Here is a 22,234-nt window from a genome sequence, read left to right on the forward strand (position 1 = left end):
TCACTTAGTGAATGACAATTATCAAGCTGATTTACAAAATGGAGGAAGAAGACTGTCTTAGTATCTTTTCTTGGTAAAATAAATTCATTAATTCCTTTTCCGCATGTTTAACTTCACAAGGGTTGGGGGGATCGGTGGGGTTTGCTAAGTTAGTTCTTCATACGTGTCCTTCCTTTATGGTTTTGGACACAATCATGTGAGAACAGAAAAGTTCCTTAAACGTCTGTACACATATACTGTCCATAATGCCAAGGATTCCTTTGATCTGACCTAAACTAATCTTAATGGGATGTTTGACTTCCTAATCCAACATCTTACTCCCCATTTGCGGACCCTTTCCCCATCGGAAGCCACTCCACATCCCACTTCCCCTTTGTTTGTACCTAAAAGATGTCAACAAACCATGTCAACATCCTTTGGAATGTAAATGTCTGGATTCCTAAGGATGTTCAGTGCTCATGACTTACAGTATATTATTGGTGCTGTAGAGCAGGGGTCGGGAATGTTTTTAATAGAGAGAGCCATAAAAAAATCATATTTTAAACGTTATTCCATGAAAGCCAGACTCAGAATTTAAAAGTAAAAATACATGGAAATATATGCATTTTTTGTCATGCTCCACCACTTTTAAAGTACATTAAAGTCTCCCATCACTCCCAAAGTGTACCCATCAAAAGCGTCCCATATGGCTCCCTAGCCATATGTTCCCTACCACTGCTATAGAGCAACCTACAATGATTATGCGCAAAATTTACAACTGGTAGTTTTGTCTGCACTATGCCTTAACACCAACCCAAATTGTCCTTAATATTACAGTTACAGTGCTTACGTCAATAATGTGGTGTGGAAGTTAAATTTCCCCCAAAATGATGATGCTATGAAGATCAAGAACGTGGTCTTAGTACTTGGAAGGAGAGCTTCAATATGGCACGCAGTGTGCAACAAAGTGTGCCGGAGATAGATGAAAACATGGTCATAGCCATCGAATTTGGCAATCATCTTGTCAAAACCATATTTGTACCAAAAAAGGAACAGCTATCACAACTCCTCACCCCCATGCTCCTTGTGCGCCCAAAACCTCCTACACAACTTCCCTCTGCTGACCATACGACACTTCTCGAATGTGATGAAGCAAATTTACCTGACTTGGAATGAAGCTCTCAATACCCTGCACACTCAATCATCATCTTCACATCACCTTAATTGGACTGCACATGTCTCTCATCATCCTTTTTGGGATTAAGATTAAGCAGAGAACAGCTATTTTCAGGTGAGTACTGAATTTAAATTATTTACACATTAATTAGATGTACATTCTATTTAAATATTAATAGATTAGAGTATTTACATATGCATATAATTGTGTAACATTCAGTTACACAATTTTTTCTTGAAAATTTATCTTTTAATAGTAAAATATAACAAAGAGATGTTCGGGCGGGGTATTTCTAAGGTTGACGTGTGCACTGTCCACACAAGACGTTTTACTTTCACAGAAAGAATGGATTTTTTTTCTCAATCATTAACCAACCACGAACCAACAAATTATAGGAATAAACTATTACAAAAAAAAAATCTTATTAAAGAAGTGCCTATTGATACAGATCGTTTTGTACAGGGTGTGTCATTTTTAAAATTGTGTGTTTTGATGCCCTCAAAAGTCTGTTTCATTTCACCCGCAGTAAAATTCTTCTTGTATTTTCATCAGTAGATTTTCTTCATTTTTAGTCTTGTATCCTAACCACTCACAACTTGGGTCTCCTTGTTCATAGCATCGCTGGTTGGCAAATATGGAACATGCAAGTAGATGTAAATGTCTGTTTTGTTTGGAAGTGAGCCCCAAAGAGTTAATGAACATCCTCAACCAAGTGCTCGCCAAGCATCAAGCTTTGAAGACGCTAACAGTGCTTTATGTTTTATGGACGGGAAAACAAGTATGGTAGAAATAACAGGGGTGATCTTACTTCGCGTTTTTTTTTAAATATTGCGGCCAAGTCTGGTCTGCATTATCTGCGAAATTCGAGGGAATGATGCATTTCTATTTTCCACTTATGCCCTACGGCTGACTGGTGACCGGTCTAGGGCGTAGTCTGCCTTACGCCCGAAATCAGCTTTCGAGGATGTGCGGTATGGAAGATGAATGAATTTTCCACTTACCACAAACTTCTCAAGGCCAGTTCCTCCTGCATTTGCAACAAAAATGCCTGCATTTTGTGAAAAAGTGAGTCGTTTTGGTCTTCGGTGAAAAGTTTCTCTCTCAGCCTCACCACAGTCCATGTAGAGACGCACTTCATTGTGCTCTACAACAACCTATAACGGCAAAAGAGAAATTGAAAGAATGAACACTAAGAGATGTTTAGTACTTTGGCCTTTGCTGGCGCACACACTAAAATAATTGGAGTGATCATATTTTTGCTCAAATAATCTTATATGTAATGTCTATCTACAATACATACGATTTCACATTATGACCACCAATGTTCCCTCTAATTTTTTGTTTGTCTGGGCAGAAAGACAACCTCCCTGAGCACACTGAGTACCGGTGTGAGCAACATCATCATTGCTCGCTATAGGCACACACCAGTATCACACCTGCCATAAGCAGGTGTATGTCTACTACACATAAATGATTTAGTAATAATAAAATGTAATTATTAATATCTATGAATGGGCGGCTCGGCGGTTGAGTGGTTCGCGCGTCGGCCTCACAGCTAAAAAAAAAAATTGGAATTTTATTTTGTGCGCTCCATATGATTTGCTGTGCGCAGAGAAGACGAGAGTAGTGCGCAATTGCGCACGTGCGCAGCTTAGAGGGAACATTGATGACCACCCAAAAAAACCATATGCATATAGATTGAGTAATTCTACATGTCCAAAAAAGGAATGCGTACAAGTAGTTTTTAAAATACCATTTATGTCTGGAATACCATGTAATTTTTCTCTTGTCATATCCCAATTGACAAAGAAAAAACAAAGAAAATCAGATTAAATAAAATCTAAGATAAATCTATCTAGATAAATCTAATTGTTCTTTTTTTTAATTGCTGTTTCTTGTAACTGTGGGAACTGTTGCACCACAAACAGGAAACTGTCACCATAACTTTTTTTAGCGTAGCAAAAGAAGCAATGATATGATGGATTTGACATCAATTTTCAAAAAGAATGGGAAAAGCTATTAAATGGCCTCTCCTATATTTTGATCGCATTATAGCATACAGAGTCTTATTTGAACATCCACTTTACCTCATGCAACCCTGTTGTGCATATGATTAAATAAATAAAAAAATCACTTATGGACAAAAGTGTTTTGGTACTTTTTTCCCCAAGCAGTAACCGTAACGGTTAGCTGCTACTGCTGTGAGAAGGCTAACAATACACACCATATAGTGTAAAAATAAAAATATTCCATGCATTTACAAAGTGAGCTTATTACGTGTTATAAAGGTCATTCATTATATATTATTTTTGTATTTGTAGCAGAAAATCGGAGAAGTAAAGGATTATTTCGTTCAATAATTTCAACACTAAAATGTGCTCCAATTCGATTTGATTTTGATTTATTTATTTAATAAGGGACAGCACATATTAATGAACATATTCTTATTCATGTTAATGAACATATATATGTAAATATGTAAGATTGGTCTAATTCTTGAATTGTAGATTTTTTTGCATAAAATGTCATCTCATCTCATTTTCTGAACCGTTTCATCCTCATTAGGGTCGCGGGGGGTTCTGGAGCATATCCCAGTTGACTTTGGGCCAGAGGTGGGGGACACCCTGAATCGGGGGCCAGCCGATCGCAAGGCATAAGGAGACGGACAACCAAGCACACTCACACCCATACCTAGGGGCAATTTAGAGTGTCCAATCAGCCTATCATAAAATTAAATACTTCCCCCCCTATAATTTCAAAGCTAAATTGTACGCCAATTCTGGAATGATCCTAATTGGGATTGAGATTGGTGTCAAAAGGAAAACAAAATCCAGAATATGCATGATTCCAAAAAATAAAAACACTAACAATGACAAAAAATAACACTTGCCTTCACTGTAAGTTGACAGAAAGCAATTTTCAGAGAAAAAAATCGGATCATTACAGAATTGGAGCTCGTTAGCTTTGAAATTATGGAGAAAAAAATAGAAGCATTCACTTCTTTGATTTTCTGCTACAAATTCAATAATAATATATACATGCTTTATCAGATCAATTTACAAATCCCCATTGTTTTTTTTAACTATTACTATTATTATTAGAGTGTATACTTTACTTACAGTAAAGCGAGTCCACTGGTCCGTCATTTCTGGGACACTGAAGGCAGCAACTTTTTGGCTATGGGATGGCTGTTTGCTGTCAGTGTAGTATAATAAGATATTCTGAAAACCTTCATGGACTGGAGTAAGGGCCAAGCCCAACTCGACCACCTTTTGGTGCACATCTGTGATGGCAAAGAGCGTGCCTCCTCTCTGGCTCGCTGGCCGGATCTAATATACATGAAATATAAAAATAACTGATTACTATTGAAACAGTCAAACCAATAAAACAGCAAAAACGTCAAGTAACAAAAGTTCCAGGAAATTAAAAATGTTGCCTGAAAATTTCTTTACACATATATATTACTACATTTTTTTTACACTTTGTTATCAATTAATTTTTTCTCAAGAATGTTTATGATTTTTTTTTATAGAACGCTTACAAATTCATGTCAGAGTTCAAACTCTGAATTGTTACCGTGACGATGATGGCGAAGTCAATGTAGAATGGGTCTGGGACAAAGGACTTGGCGAGCCTGCCTATGTTGGCTTCGGGCCCAAAATGGTACGCTGGAAACCCCTCAAAACCAGGCGTGAAGGAGACAGAAGGAGGAAGTGGCATGCCAATTAATGCTGTCAAGTCCACATGACCTCCGGAGCTTTGCTCTGACAGACACAAACAATGCCAAACCTGAGAAGTGTGGAGTAACATGGTCATGTCATTCATTAAATGCATCCTATACACAGACGCAATGCAGAAGCCAATATTTTTTTCAGAGCCATTCACGTGCCTTCGCACCTCTTTCGTCACATTGTTTCTTGAGTTTTTCTTAGTGTACTTAATGCAGCTATATTCTTAGCTTTGTATTATGGGCCCAAGAAGGTTATGGTGATAGTGAAAAAAGGAGCATGCTGTTATTCCACTTTACACCCAATTTGAGGAAAATTGCCTTGCACATTTTAGGAAATATATGAAAAGTTGCCAAGGGTAATTGAGTTGGATTGATATTTCATGAAATGTAACATTATTCGAATATAACGCACACTCATCCGTGTATAACGCGCATCCATAATTTGTGACTAAAAATTGGTTTAATTTTTTTTCCAGTTTTTCTCAGCTCACACCTAGGATTACACAAATACTGGTAACTGGCAAATGCTGAACACATGTTGCAATGAGAAAACATTTATTAACAACATATGGTACGGAAACATGGTAAAACAAACTACTACCAATATGAACACAATTCTCAAATGGCATTTACAATTTTAAATCCTTAATGTCTAATTCATCATCATAATATTTAACATTTTTCAAAGTCTGATTCATCATCTTTAGATTCAGCAAACAATTGATTCCATTCTTCTTGAGCAAGGATAGCGCTCCCTGGGCGGACTCGTTTCCCTGGGGCAACCTTTTAATTTTTTCCACTATTGCCCTATAAACTTGGTGAACGCTATTTGGAGAGGGCTGGCTTTTGTAAAAGGTAGATTATCGCCATCTGGCAGACAGGTTTTAGGACTCCCTTTATACATAACGGCCGCGGAGGTGACTTTTTCACCGGCAGAGGGCAGTGTTTCACTTGGGTTTCGTTTATAACGCGCACCTGAACTTTGCTTCAGTTTTTTGGGTACAAAATTTTGCGCGTTATACTCGAATATATACGGTAATTGTAAATTGTTATGTGTGTGTTTTTGCATGTTTAGTCAGCTAAATCCCCCATCCATCTCAATGGAAAAGGTATTATCATGTTTTAATAAATAACTTTCTTCTCTTTCCTTTCCAAGGGTCACGGAGGATGCTGGAGCAACAGGTGGAGGACACCTTGAATTGATTGCCAGCCAATTGCAGGGCACAATGAAACAGACAACCACTCACGCTCACAATCACCCCGTCACTGAGTAGCAATCGAAACCATACCAAAGTCAGACGGTGGAACCACCACACCATTAGGTGGTATGTTTTGCATGTATTTCATGCAAAACTGTAATACTTGTATTATTTTTAATGGATTTCGGGGTAATATTGGGGGCTTTACAACGGTTACGAAACCAGTTCTGAAACAAATAATTTCGTAAGTAGAGGTACCACTCACTGTATTTTTTTTCCGTTGTGTGGTAATTATACCATTTTTGTATACTTGTGTAGATTGCACCACATTTTCTTTATTTCACCCTACCATTTAGCCTGTCTCCCAGAGTGACCAAGTCTCACCCCTGCATTCCAGCCAACATCACCCCTGCTACAGTATTTATATCTACAGTCACGCATACACATTCTCGGTTGCTACCCAAGTGAGGACTTATTGACACAAAACACGTCCTAATCCCCCCTCTAACCTTGAGCATCACAAATGAACAATCGCAATGAGGCCAATGTTAACCCCAAAACTTCTCTTAATCATCGAAGTCATGGGCCTGGTGCTAGACAGGGGGCCACACATGCTAGTTTTTCAGCTATATGAACAAAAGCTACAGATTACACTAGACATGCCAAGGATTTGGGGTTCTCTAATTTATCAGCCTGACCAACTGGAAACGTACCTGATTAGAAGCTTTAGTGTTTCTGCTAAAAGGAGAGAAAGAGGGAGAATAACAATAATAATAGAAATACTCATACCACAATAGGGGCTCAGCATTTGTAGAGTTGATGTTGCCAATGCAAAGAAAAATGTATGTACGTTATTATTAAAATGTGTCCATGATTTGATTAGTATACACAACTGTGTCTTGTCATTGTCTTCCTTTTATGTCCTCTTTATGTATGCATCAGCGTGGCTGGTTTATTTCAAATTTGGGGTTTCACAAACTAAAACTAAAACATGTTATTTACGATTAGTTTTTCTTGCCTTAAGACCTAAATAAGATAAGAGAAATGAATGCTTGAATATATATATATTTTTAAAATACCAAATTACTCTGGTGTACCCGCTAAAATGCAATTATCTTTTTCAGTTCTAATTAAATTTGATTTGGAATGTTATATGTTTCATTCCTGTCTATAGTGGGATTTTTTTCTCCAAAAAAACTTAATATTGCAAACAATGATTATTGCTTTTAACAACATTTATCCACACCACCTTGACAATAACATTTTTACTGCGGTAGACGGAAGCAATGAATCACATGATACACTGCACTTGAAATCACCAGTTTCTAAAAAATATGGGTTGAACAGATGAATACTTTCTTGTATTATCAACATTTTATAACATCTAGTTAGCCTTAAATGAATGTCTCACTCTGTTTGGTAAAAATCCTGTCGTGCATATGATCAGAATAAGACCATGTTTTGCGTCAGTATTTCGTTACATATTGAAATACTGTGACATCTAAGCATGTGAGAATAATGGCAAGCCAGCTTCTTCTAATCTTTGTAAAGATTTGCAACATTGTTACCGGCAATTGCAATTGTAAACCAATGTCTTTTTTTAAAAACAATTTTTAGCTGTGGAACACTTTTTGCTTTGCAAAAATCTCAAGGCACACCACCAGCTGAAATTCTTTTAATTGAAACTGTTCTATTTAATTAAAACTCTTATATTGACACAAAACACGTCCTAATCCCCTCTCTAACCTCGAGCATCACAAATGAACAATCGCAATGAGGCCAATGTTAACCCCAAAACTTCTCTTAATCATCGAATTCATGGGCCTGGTGCACTTTGCCAAAAATTTATGCCTTTGAAGTCAAGCAACATCCAGTTGACGTTACATTAAAAATAAGCAACAAAACGTCTTTAATGTTGTAATATTACGATTTGAAACTTGTAATACTATATGGACTTATTGCTCATCATATTTTAATTTTGATCCCGTAATTACAAATTTTAATATTACAATGTATAGTTCTTGTAATTTCCTGCGGCACACTTGACCATAGCTCACACCACAACATTGTGACGCGGCACAGTGGTTGGGAAACAAATCATTTAATAAAAAAAAACGACATTGATCTATAAAATGAGATAATAAATCCCTTTAAAAGGTGATTACTTATTGATGAGTATGAACATCAGAAAAATGAAGTGAATTTCATCGTCAAGATGGGTAGATGTCACATAAAAAATGTGCTGCATTTCTTGTGCTAGTCTGTAATGGGTTAGCATCTTATTAACGCACCTTTTTTCCTTTAAAACTTATACCTATATACATATTCACACACACACATATATGTATATATATAATATATATATACATACATATATACATATATATATAATGTGTGTATATATGTGTGTGTGTGTGTATATATATATATATATATATATATATATATATATATATATATATATATATATATATATATATATATATATATATATATATACACACACATTTTTCCACAGTAGGACACAAATTGGGGCCATCCATCTCCAAATCAAAATCCTTGCAAATGTGGTACTTGCAGCCCCATGTCCAAAATCATTAAGACTTTAACCTCTTCAAGTCACAGCATCTCTCTGACCAATGTGAATAAACACATTAGCATCCAGAACCTGAGTCACACTAAGCTCTCTCCATAAATAAATAAAAACATTTCTACCCTGAGAAATTTGAAAACGACTGAAATGCAAAATCCTTGATCTCATTTTTGAATGCATGCCAAAACATATGACATTGCCTTAATAAAGACTAATGTCTGTCCATTCACCAATTCAGTACATTTGTGACCTGCAAAAGCTGTCCCTTACCTGTGGACATTTTATTCAGGAGACTAGAGTTAATGCTTCATCAAAAAAACGTTGCTTCAATCAGAAGTTGCATCTTTTCCATTAATCTGTCAGCCATTAAACTAACTTTGAGCCACAATTTCTACTCTAAGTCTCTCAAATTACACCTAATCCTCATCATGTTGGCCACATGAATGCTTGATCAGCTTGGCCAGATTTATAAAAACCCACCCCCTCCGTGTTCCCGCACATAACCTTTTAAACCCACCTTGACCCTGTCATGCCACACAAAAGCTTCCCGCTGTTTGGCCCACTCGACGTAGATTTCTCAGGCTCCCAAAGATTTAGTGCAATGCACATCAGGGAACGGCTATGTCACATACCAGCATGCTACCGAAGCAAAAGCGAGCGCTTCAAGAAGGAATGAAGTCTGAGTCACAGTATCTAAAACTATATAAATGTACCCAGTAGACTATCGGATATTGTTCTATGTCCATTATTCTATTTAACACATTTTAATTGGCCAAAAGGTACTCCAAAGTGATTCGTTGTTAGTTAAAGATGCGCGTTATTATTTTCATTCATGAGTGTGACATGCTACAGATTTTAAGTTATTAACGATTGCATGTTGAGAATGTACAACGAGTTTGGATTGGATGTGTTTATCGGTGTTCGATTGTTGATCCCTTGATCCACATGGCAAGTGTGTGGCATGTTAAAAAGTATCGGTATTCGATTATTGATGCCTTAGCACATAGCTTGGCAAACACGGGAGATCTTCCTCATAACAGTAAAAGTTGGATTGAAGAAACAACAACGCATCACTGTTGTGATTATTTCTCCCTGTGTTTCAAGATTAAATGCGGGGTGCAACTTGAACATCAACATTTTTTTCTCTCGCATTGAAGTGTTTGTAATTGGACTCTTCTGGTTGCATTAGAAGACATTCATCTTAATACGATTTTTTAGGACGTAGCCCACCAGTGCTCTAGTACAAGTACAAAATCAGTGTTGCCACAACTAGACTCGTGCATAAACTTATGAATCCAGTTGGGACTGGAGTCAGAACATCTTCAATGATATAACTAGTAGAATGAGGAAAAAAAGCCTCTAACATATTGATTTAAATATTTGTGGAAAATCTAATGAAACTAACGATGATCTTTTATGATACAATTTAGGAAATATAGTCTGGGAGAAAAAAAGTCATAATAACCATGATACCATGCCACAACCCCAAAATAATATTTTTAAAAAATGATTTATTCTCCGAGCTGCTTACCCTGAATTGGTCGCCATCTAATCGCAAAAAGTACTAAATCAAAAAACGAAATAAAATAAAATGCAGGGTTGAGTTTGAGAGAAGGGTTTATCATCTTGGTCAAGAAGTGAAGTCACCCGGATCTTATTATAAATCATTTATCGATTGCAATGATAACGAGCCACAATTTCATGTCAAAATCTAATGTAACTGTTGTTTAATACTCTCGAGGTTGTGCACTCACCACTTTTCCAGTGTCTCAGTGGTTTGAAATGGGATCTGGTCATCAGTACTGTCATCATATCTGTAGGTTGCGTTCCCCGGAAAGACGTGGGCCCTTCTGGGTTGAGAATAGTCATCTCAGTGTCAGTCGGGATGACACTACTGGAAATAATTCCCGTTGTTTCTTCCTCCTTTGCCTCCCATTCTTTTGTCCCTCGCATTCCCGAGGGGCTCGGTGAAGTTAAGGATAGGGTAGAGGGGCTCGGGGTGCTCTCGGGGCTAGACCAGAAGATTTTCCACCACTGCGCTTGGATAGGTGTGCACAAGAGGAGGAAAAGAACAAGAGAGATGCAAAGTGCACCCATTGTCCCCTCTGTGTGCACAAAAGTACAACAAGATGGCTCTGGTGAAGTTGAGGAATGATGGACTTCTCCAAAACGCTGAACATGCAGAGTCAATAACAAAAGGTCCAAAAGATGAAGAAATGTAAGCAATCTTCTGCCTTCTCACTGTTCCTGCTTCATCTATTCCCATGGTTTTTAACCACCCTCTATTTTTTGCCTCACTCCCCTCCCCGCCTCACTCTGCAATTAGTGACTCCCCCTCATTTAGCACTCCACAACACAGCAGACCTGATTTTCACTCCCTTGTCCGTTCACTCGGGTGGAAGGACAGATTTGAGAGAGAGCTCATTACTCTTTCCTTCTCTTCCTCATGCAGTGTTTTGCACACTCGAATCATTTAACTGTCCTACGTGAATGAACAATACAATTTAGCTTTTTCTCTGTTTTACATATAGGCTAGAAGTCAACTGTAATCTGTATGCACCTGGAGGAAAATGTAGCAGGTACTAAATTGTGGTTATGGTGGGTTAAAGCCTAGTGCAATAAACGTTGATGCAAGAGATGGGATCGACACTGATCCAGTCTTTCACTGTGTTGACACTTTCACACGATTGGCTATGTTCACAAAATGTCAACACATTACCATTAAGGCTTTTGAGCGCAAACGATAAAGAAGTAACATCCAAAACTTATGTTGAAGTTATATGTACTCTAACATGCTCCTAGAAGTGTTACTGGGTTTATGCCAGCGTTCGGTTCCTATGGGTGGCAAAATAATCCAAATTTGCAAGTCAAAACGCACTAGGTTCAATCAAAAACCCATGATTTGACTTGATTGTGATTTGAATGCTGTATTTTGGAGTTCCAGGAGAAAAAATATGAAAAAATACAGTAGACATAAAAAGAGAATGAATAAAGAAAAAACAAACTATCAAATAAGCAAACAAGCAATCTGAAATCTGACAAAACCAATAACACACTTAGGTTAACAAAAACGATAGTCAGCACAATAATATTAACAACATAATTTAGTTAGTATGCCCAAAGAAGGAGTAGAATTAAGAATTAAAAAAACTATTTTAACCTACACCCCTTCTCCACTTTCTAATTAACAATCAATCATCATGTTATGAATCCCATATTTACAAAAGAAACAAAATAAATAACCATATACATAAGCAATGGTAACCACATGGTTAATATATATATATATATATATATATATATATATATATATATATATATATATATAGTATATATATAAATGTGTGTACGTGTGAATGTGTGTGTGTGTGTGAATGTGTGTGTGTGTATGTGTGAGTGTGTGTGTATGTGTGTGTTAACGTGTGTATGTGTGAATGTGTGTATGTGTGAATGTGTGTATATGTGAATGTGTGTATGTGTGTGTAAATGTGTGTGTCTGCGTGTGTATATGTGTGCATGTGTGTTAATGTGTGTATGTGTGTATGTGTGTTAATGTGTGTATGTGTGTATGTGTGTGTATATGTGTGTATGTGTGTGTATATGTGTGTGTATGTGTGTATATGTGTGTGTATGTGTGTGTTAATGTGCGTATGTGTGAATGTGTGTATGTGTGAATGTGTGTATATGTGTGTGAATGTGTGTGTCTGCGTGTGTATGTGTGTATATGTGTGCATGTGTGTGTATATGTGTGTATATGTGTGTATATGTGTGTTAATGTGTGTATGTGTGTGTATGTGTGTGTATGTGTGTGTATGTGTGTATATGTGTGTATATGTGTGTGTATGTGTTCATGTGTGTATGTGTGTATGTGTGTATGTGTGAATGTGTGTATGTGTGTGTCTGCGTGTGTATATGTGTGTATATGTGTGCATGTGTGTGTATATGTGTGTATGTGTGTATATGTGTGTTAATGTGTGTATGTGTGTATATGTGTATGTGTGTATATGTGTGTTAATGTGTGTTAATGTGTGTATGTGTGTGTATATGTGTGTATATGTGTGTGTGTGTATGTGTGTATGTGTGTGTGTGCGTGTGTATATGTGTATATCTATGTAGTGTAAAAGAAATTATTTTAAAATATACAAATGGTGAATAAATCTAAAGCAATGACATTAAAAAAAAGTCAACCGATATGTCTCTCATATCGGAATTTGATATTTAAGATGTAGGTCATAAATGTGGTAAGATTTACCAGAAATAACAGTCTGTCCAAATGTTGAATCCAACTGAAATAGCAACTTTAATAATACAACAAGAATTTTTAAGCTCAGGTGATAGATTAGAGATATTGAGTATTTTAGGGGTTGAAACACCCACAACAAACCCCAAGGTGTGTGATCTCAAATACAGGAAAACCAGCTCAAAACAGAGAATAACGATATGATTTGATTATTTCGCCATCCATTATCTGTACCACTCATCCTCACAAGGCTCAGAGGAATTCTGGAGCCCCGGCTGACTTTAGGCAGAAGGTGGGTTCCAGTCTCAACTAGTTGACAACCAATCGCAGAACAAAAATATAAAGACGAGTCATACCAATGGACCATTCAGCACATCCAAACAACCTTCCTTGCATGTTTTGGGAATGTGGGTGAAACCGGAGAGGCCAGAGAGAAGCGACCCAGGCACGGGAAGAGTGTGTAACCTGCACACAGGGTGCTGGAGCCGGTGTTTGAAGCTTTGTACTCATAACTGTGACCATAGCTCTAGGAAATTAGAGTGGGGGTGTGAATATCTTCAAAATGAGGTTGACGGACACAAGTAAATTTGGTGCTGAGGCTCAATGATCATGTCAGCCAGCTACATGACATGATCATCGGATTGTGTTGTTGTGAAATAATTCAAGTTCATATTTGACACCATTTACAGAATTGCAAAAGTGCTAATCTCAGTAAAGACACATACAGGTATGCGTAGATGTAAAGCTATTGATAAGCATATAATGAACAGGTTTGAATTGGGCTTCACGCGTATTATGTTAGATGGTAGATGTTTTTGATATCAGTTGTTCATGTCCATTGCTTTCTTTCCGGCTACTGTATTACTTGCACTATAAGGTGTAACTAAAGACGGCAGTGCACCTTATAATTTGATGCAGCTTGTATATGGATCAATACTGGTTAATTATTGTCTGAAACTCCCTTTAGCTCAGCTACATTTAGTTCATGTATAACACAACCCCTAACCACTACTACTACTACTACGAGAGCGCCATCTAGTGGATGTATAACAAAACACCCACTAGTACCGCTACTACTACTGGCATTACTACTATTACTACTACTGGCATTACTACTATTACTACTACTGGCATTACTACTATTACTACTACTGGCATTACTACTATTACTACTACTGGCATTACTACTATTACTACTACTGGCATTACTACTATTACTACTACTACTACTACTACTGGCATTACTACTATTACTACTACTACTACTGGCATTACTACTATTCCTACTACTACTACTGGCATTACTGCTATTACTACTACTACTACTACTACTACTACTGGCATTACTACTATTAATACTACTACTACTGGCATTACTACTATTACTACTACTACTACTACTGGCATTACTACTATTACTACTACTACTATTACTACTACTACTACTACTACTGGCATTACTACTACTGGCATTACTACTACTACTACTACTGGCATTACTACTACTACTACTGGCATTACTACTACTACTACTGGCATTACTACTACTACTACTGGCATTACTACTACTACTACTGGCATTACTACTACTACTACTGGCATTACTACTACTACTACTGGCATTACTACTACTACTACTGGCATTACTACTACTACTACTGGCATTACTACTACTACTACTGGCATTACTACTATTACTACTACTACTACTACTGGCATTACTACTATTACTACTACTACTACTGGCATTACTACTACTACTACTGGCATTACTACTATTACTACTACTACTACTGGCATTATTACTATTACTACTACTACTACTGGCATTACTACTATTACTACTACTGGCATTACTACTATTACTACTACTGTCATTACTACTATTACTACTACTACAGCACCCACAGCGGCCCTCGAGGACCGGTTTGGAGACCTCCGTTCTAATCTAACTACTTGTACAACAATTTAAGGGGCATTACTTTCGATAAGGCCATTTAAGGAAAACAGGAAAAATGTTTATGAGCCCAGTAGATGGTTTTTGTGGGGTTGATTTTGGTGACGTAGTGATGGCAAACATAGGGATTCCTAATTCAGCCAAATTGTCAAATATTTTTTTATAAAAGAAAAGGGAAGACATTGAAAGCTCAGATTTATGACGCAGATGTTCTTAAAACTAGTCAGTATGTAGTGTCTATATATTATGTATGATACACTAGTGACTAGTGTATCATAATGTATGGAACATTGTGTTCAAATTAATGTTATACCATTTTAAAAGTGGTTTGTAATCAATTCCAACCCATGTGTACAAAGGTGTCTACTTGAGATTGTAGTATGGGTTTCTCGCATATAAGCCGTTGGAATAAGCACTGGCTATTGAAATGACTAATTGTCTGAATGGTGAAACCAGGGTGCGATTGTTGTTAGAATACACTAATAGATAATGGGAAGAATGGTCGGATACCCTCTAATGGAGCAGATGATAGGTTTAGTGTGGCTGAGGAAACTGGCCTTTGGCTCGAATCCTTGTGGATTAGTCACAGAGGAGGGATAGAAAGTCTGGGGTGGTCTGCTAGGCTTTTAAGGTTACTTTAGGGATTTGTTAGTTCAGATAAGAGAGTGAGCTGCAATGGGTTGGCTTAAACAGATGAACTATCCTTGTCTCATCCACCCAGAATGATAGCTAACGAAAATTTGGTAAATAAGATTTCCATTGCAGTAGTGCTGTGAAAGAAGCAACCATACATTTACTTATAATACTCATCTCAACAATTGTACATGAAATTTCCCGAATACGGCATGAATAAAGTTATCCAATCCAATCCAATCCAATTTCTCTATAGTCACAAAAGGCAAGGAAAGTGTATTTTTATGGCCCTAAATTAATCAAAAGATCCCCAAGTGCTTCACACTTCACACATTTGAAAGACAGCTGACATTAAACAGTGAAATAAATGAATAAATAACACTAAATTAGCAATATTGATAAATAAAATAAATAAATATGTTATTAAATCAAGCCACAGCAACATTATTAATGACTTCCTTCAAAATACAATTGGTGGTAGATTATAAACACTTAAACATTGAGTCAGAGCCACTGTCCATTAAGGGTGACCCCATTTAGGGCCTCTGGATTCCAGGGAAAGTAACCCCTTCACCTCCCTCTCACTTTCCGCTCTACCCAACAATTATGACTAAGAACTCTAATTGGTTTACTGTCAGAACCAATCAGAGTAACTAATATAAATTTATTATGACCTGTAAAATGGCTTTGAAGCCCATATTTTGAAAATGTTAAAGATTGCTGGCATCACAGACACAATGTAAAGTGTATTAATGGTGTTTTATTTTTAGATTTTTCTCTCAAATGGTTAGAACTGGAATAGTTACTTTTACAGTCGACATTTATGCAATAGAAAAGAAAGTACGTATTGCAATACATCTGAGGTGTACCGTTGCCCAGCAGAATTGACCCAAACACGGGGTCTTATTACCCTCTAGCGGTCATAAAAAACAATTCAGGACAGGAACAAACTCAAGGACTCCAAAAATTTGAGTGCTGAAATTTGTCAGTACTGATGTCAATACATTTTAATGATTTTTTCACCTTAAATATGCTATTTGATACGGGGATACCTGCCTACAGTTCTTTTCTTTGGTAAAAGGTATGACATCTCAGACAAATTTTGATTGGAACTAACTTTCTTAATACAAAACAGCATACTGAACATTAAGCAAGCATTCATTCACCCATTTTCAGTGCAGATTTTTGTATAACAACAACATGACTTTGTGGGAGAAGTGCACTCCTGAACTAATTGTCCAGGAATAGAATGGGACAAAGAAGGGAAAAAAACGACACATTACACTTAAAATCATACTTATGGAAAATTCAGCATCTTGAATTAATGCACGTTTTGAGACGTATGAGGAGGCATGCAAAACTTACACATAGAGGCTGGAGCCAAGATCCGAACCCCAAATAGATGTGTCAATTAAAGCATGACCCAAAAAAGTAAAAATACAGTAATCCCTCGAATATCGCGGTTAATTAATGGCCGCGATAATCGAAAAATCGCGAAGTAGGGTCACCCCTTTTATAACTACCTTTTTTGTCTTCAATGCAGAATCCTATTAGCAGGAGTGGCTTTGAGTTTCAGCGTGGATTTTAAAATTTTTATGAACTAAAAAAATAAAAAATATAAAAAAATTAATAGCAGTAAAAAAATTGCAAAGAAGTGAATTCGCAATAAGTGAAGTTGCGGTAATCGAGGGAAGACTGTACATCACTGTCTATATATTCAAATAAAGCAGAACCATGAACGGAAGGGTACAAAGGTCAAACAGAAAGGACCTGTTCTCAGGTAATGGGATACGTCTTTCTCTCATTTACCCTCATTCACTCTTGCTTTTACACTACACACACATTTGCACACATGCGCAGCCATTAATCAATGACACCAGTGTTGAAACCTAACTTTTCTCATGCACTTCCCCCAGCTTCCCCGCTCTCTTCCCCTCCCCCTACGATGTGTTTTCATTTCATATTTCTTGACCATGTTCAGTCAGGAAGGGCAGAGCAGCTCTTTTTAGAAAGTCCAAAGGAAGAAGAAAATATATCACTGTGTGCAGGAAGGAGACACGACACTCAGAAAATAGAAACAACTAAAACTGGCATGAGGCATGTGATGTGAACACAAGAGTAAAGAAATTTTAAGTGTCATTTTTGGCTTGGGTTGAACTTATTTAACTGTTTCCAGAACGTAAAGTGGCAGTAGTAAAATAATAAATTGAAATTGGTTAAAAGTGGACCCTGATCTGTATAGGTTTTCCTTATGTTGATACTTGCCACAATTTGAACACTGTTAGAATTTTGATGTGACACAAGCAAAACTGATCTTTAAAGCAGGAGGGAACAAAAAGAATATTTAGGGTAAAGGTGAAAATAGGTTATCGCAAGTGGATGCCTCCCCAAGGCCAGGATTAACCCAAACATTTGACCCTGCAAACAATGCCATGAGTCCTGATCCAGGACCTTTTCTTTGACTTTTACAATTGTCACCACACCAACATCAGCATCTTCAATGAGAGCACTTTCAGCTGGATGAGTTAACAAAATTATGTTGACTGTTTTTTAAGTTATAATTTATTGTTTCCTTAATGTTATAAAGGATCTTAAAAGAATTATTTGACAAAGAATTTAGATAAGTCGAAAAGTGAGAACTGTGTTGTACCGCTGATGGCGCCTGTTTTGTCATCTTAAATGACCTCATCTCATTTTCTGAACCGCTTTATCCTCATTAAGGTCGTGGGGGGTGCTGGAGCCTATCACAGCTGACTCCAGGCCAGAGGCGGGGGACACCCTGAATCGGTGGCTAGCCAATCGCAGGGCACAAGGAGACAAACAACCATTCAAGCTCACACTCATGCCTAGGGGCAATTTAAAGTGTCCAATCAGCCTACCATGCATGTTTTTGGAATGTGGGAGGAAACCGGAGTACCCAGAAGAAACCCACGCAGGCCCGGGGAGAACATGCTAATTCCACAAAGGTGGGATGTGACCTGGATTTGAACCCAGAGTTGTGAGGCCGACGCCCTAACCACTCGTACCACCGGGCGGCCCCTTAAATTACCTTAATAGGTGTAAATCATCAATTTCATGATGATACTATGATTTTAATTATTTGGATATTCCTTTATTCATTTGGTCGCAGGGGATGCGGGAGCCTATCCCAGGTGACTTCGGGCACGAGGCGGGGGCAAACACTTATTTGGTGACGGGCAAATCGCAGGGCACAAGGAGACGGACAACCATTCACGCTGACACTCATACCTAGGAGCAATTTAGAGTGTTCAACTAGCCTAGAGCGCATGTTTTGGAATGTGGGAGGAAAGCGGAGTACCCGGAGAAAAGTCCCATGCAACCCCAGGGGGAACATGTAAACTCCACACAGGTAGGTGTGGACCTGGGATCGAAACCTCAATCTCAGATTTGTGAGGTTGACATGTTAACCACCAATCTACCGGGCTTCATTGTGTGGGCATCATTACAATAGTTACCAAATTCAATTCAAGTGCATTCAATTAATGTAATGCAATATTCTGGAAATATTTAGCACAATAAGTGATATTTGGAAAAAAAAACCAATAAAAATACAAGGAAATTTTCCCCATGTTAATGAAACCCATTATAACAAAACGTCAAACCTAAATTATAATAATGCAGATTTGTGTTTTGTGCTGATTATTGACAGGCACAACATGACCTTCCCCTTTAGGCATACAGATAAGAACTTCACATTGAAAAATCAAGCTGCATTATAATGCCAGTGCTGCATTTTAATCAGAAAAGACAGAGGCTCACAAATTCCACATTAACATGACCAAGATGATGTTGTGAACATACAGCATATGTAGTCTACAACCTATCTACTACATACCCAAAATTAAATGCAAGCAAGGTACAGTCTCCAGGTGTGTAGGTGAACTACTGTAATTTTGACATGTAAGCGCACTAGCAAATAAATATTTAATTTGGTAATGCATTGACAGCATCCACAAAAAAGATTTTATTTCTCTATCTATTTTAATTTAAATTGCCAACCAACATATGTACACGTACGGAGATGCATTGTCCGGGTGAATTGACCTCGACGCTAAACAATGGCACTTGAGCATGTCAATATTGTTCATATTCCAAATGTCCATATGTTGGTGTCAACCCAAATATCCATTGCTTCACAATATACCCCAACTCATGTTAACCGACACACTGCTCACCACAGACTGCGATGCGAAGAAACCAAACAAACCATAATGCCGGTGGCTACGGAAGCCTGATTTCTGCAAAAATCTGTGTGATTTCAGAACAGGTTCGGACCCCGTTGCAGTCACTTTTCCATCTTGGAACAGAACCAAAAACACCTATACGGTGAGGTTTCAAGACAGTTGTTACCCGTGACCGGACGTTTCGTCGAAAGACGTTTGGTCCCCGGACTTTTGGTAGAACGGACGTTAGGTAGAACAGACATTTGGTAGAACGGACGTTTGGTCGCAGGGTTCGCTCGCTGTCAAATTATGACAGCGTTTACTGTTGATATTTTGATATTAGATATTTAGATATTAAACTCACTCTCTCTCTCTCATGGTTATAATTTTGAGAGCTGGTTTCATCAGTAACAACCCGGCGACCAAACGTCCGTTCTACCAAACGTCCAGTCGACCAAACGTCCGGGGACCAAACGTCCGAGGACCAAACGTCTTTTGACGAAACGTCCGAGTACCGTTGTTACCATAGTTCACTGGGTTGTATTCACACCAGCTCAAAAGGTTTCCACCACTAACTTTTTTGGGTTTAGTCCAGACCAAACAGTGCAGGTGACAATAAGCCAATATGTCTGCCAGACATAATCAAAACAAATACTAAAAACAAAACCCAATTACTAGATGGAAGCAGATCATAGACAGGCCATGTTTTTACCAGCAGCCCTTGAGTGTTAGGTTATTAAGACAATTGTCAAGCTTGATCACATAAGACACTTGCTTTCTCAACAGCACACTGCAAGGCCTGGAGTATAATGCAGACAAAGGAATGCATTGTTTGGCCTTCGGAGATCAGAGGTGACCATCTGCAGAGCACTTGTTGCCATGACACAGAGTCCCTCGGACCTTTATCCCATCCTACTTGTCAAAAACCCCTGCCATCCGTCCGCTCACCCGAATTTCACCCCCTGAAAAGCACAAAGAGTTTCATCCAGTGATGTTTTTGCATGGCTTGTGCCCACTGAAGAAAGTGGAGCAATCTGGTTGGCGACAGACTCTTACTGTGCGCAATGAAAGACAACCTTCTGAGAAAATTTAAGAGGAAAATATTATCTCATTTTTGGTGCACGGTGTCATTGGCAGAGCACCAATATAGATTGCTCACTTGACAACTATTGTTTAGAAGTCTCAACAGCAAGTTGTGACAATCATGTTGGCTTCATTAAAAGCTTAATGGGCAATCAACTTCAAGGGATTTTTCACATCCTGTTAGGTTATTTATTGTTACTAAAGGGCAGCTGATCCATCTCATTTAGTCGGGGTTTCTCCATTGTTATGACTGAAAGACTGTCAACTAGTTTCCGATGTTTTTGGAAAGTGATGATGACGTGATCTAAACACATTTTCAATCTCTTCCATGGTTGCCATTATACATATATTTTGCTGTCTGTCAAATTCAGAAAATGCCGATTTGCATTTACTACATGTACAGTGTGTACATGTATATTGTTTGATACTATGTTTTGTAATTATTTTTGTTTGTGTATTTGGAGTAAAGTGAGTCGAGACCTTTCTTAAGGGTCATATCGAATTTAGAGGACATTTTGGCCTTCAATTTTTAAATTTTATGATAAGTATTCAAGCATGCTTTCACTCAGTTTGGTCTCTTGACAAATAATTTTATGTTGCAACGGCATCTTTTAATATTTTGTATGTTGATTATTTCAAACTTGAATGTTGGGAAGTAAAATGTCTTCCAATTCTGGACACAAAAGGCTTGTTTTGAACTCTAAAAACGCACAAAGTACCTTTGCATCTACTGTTTTGTATGTCATTCAGAATTCCTCACAATTTCTGGGTATCTTACCTACAACTATTTGGTTAATCAAAGTGTGCCTGCCCATCGTAAGTAAATATACTACATAATCCTAGTGAATTTGGCTTCTCACACACACCTCTTTGTGTTACTTAGGTAAGATAAGATCAACCTGTCAGTAAGTGCTGGTCCACGGCATCTGTTTCGTTATTGACACCCACTTTCATCTATATTGTGTTGGTCAAAGGTTCTATTCAGACTTCATCCGAGTCTTGATACACAAACATGCCATTGATTGACAGAAATTTATCAGCACCCTATTTTTTTATTTAAATTAGACTGTTCTGTATTTTAAAGTCAAATGTGTGTTTTACCAATAAATGTATTTGATGTTATGTGACCAGTATGTACATTTTGGATCAATACGAAGTTTTTTTTAAATTATAAAACTGATCATTTCAAACTTCTTGCAAGTTTTAGATGTCACAGGTTTATGAATGTACAACTGCTCTTTCAGGACAAAAAGCTAGATAATTGAAGTGTATCTTTTCATGCTATAAATTAATAGCTGATTGGCATATTTGTATCAAGAGCTAACTAAAATTTAAATGAGACCGTTTTGTATTTTGAATTCAAATGTCTTTTACCAGCGATTCTTGTGTGATCAGTATGTAAACATTGGATTGGGTCAGCAGTATAAACTTGGTTTTATTGTAAACCTGATAATTTCCA

At 37.5% G+C, this 22,234-nt stretch overlaps 1 protein-coding gene across 5 annotated transcripts in view; it reads right to left on the reverse strand.

Moving 5' to 3' along the window:
- col15a1b (collagen, type XV, alpha 1b) overlaps nt 1–22,234 on the reverse strand; it is a 52,761-nt gene that overhangs the window by 25,648 nt on the left and 4,879 nt on the right. For 4 of the 5 annotated variants that reach the window (XM_077615964.1, XM_077615963.1, XM_077615962.1 and 1 more), the window contains exons 1-4: nt 10,433–10,949; nt 4,733–4,920; nt 4,276–4,485; nt 2,158–2,310 (exon numbers count right to left, since the gene is read on the reverse strand). In XM_077615964.1, coding sequence (XP_077472090.1) covers nt 2,158–2,310; nt 4,276–4,485; nt 4,733–4,920; nt 10,433–10,775 — 894 coding nt within the window. In that variant the 5' untranslated portion in view covers nt 10,776–10,949. Of the gene's footprint in view, nt 1–2,157; nt 2,311–4,275; nt 4,486–4,732; nt 4,921–10,432; nt 10,950–22,234 lie in introns of those variants that run through there. The other variant, XM_077615965.1, reaches the window with a different exon arrangement.

This window comes from Stigmatopora argus, chromosome 12, assembly GCF_051989625.1.
Source record: "Stigmatopora argus isolate UIUO_Sarg chromosome 12, RoL_Sarg_1.0, whole genome shotgun sequence".
NCBI classification, from domain to species: domain Eukaryota; kingdom Metazoa; phylum Chordata; class Actinopteri; order Syngnathiformes; family Syngnathidae; genus Stigmatopora; species Stigmatopora argus.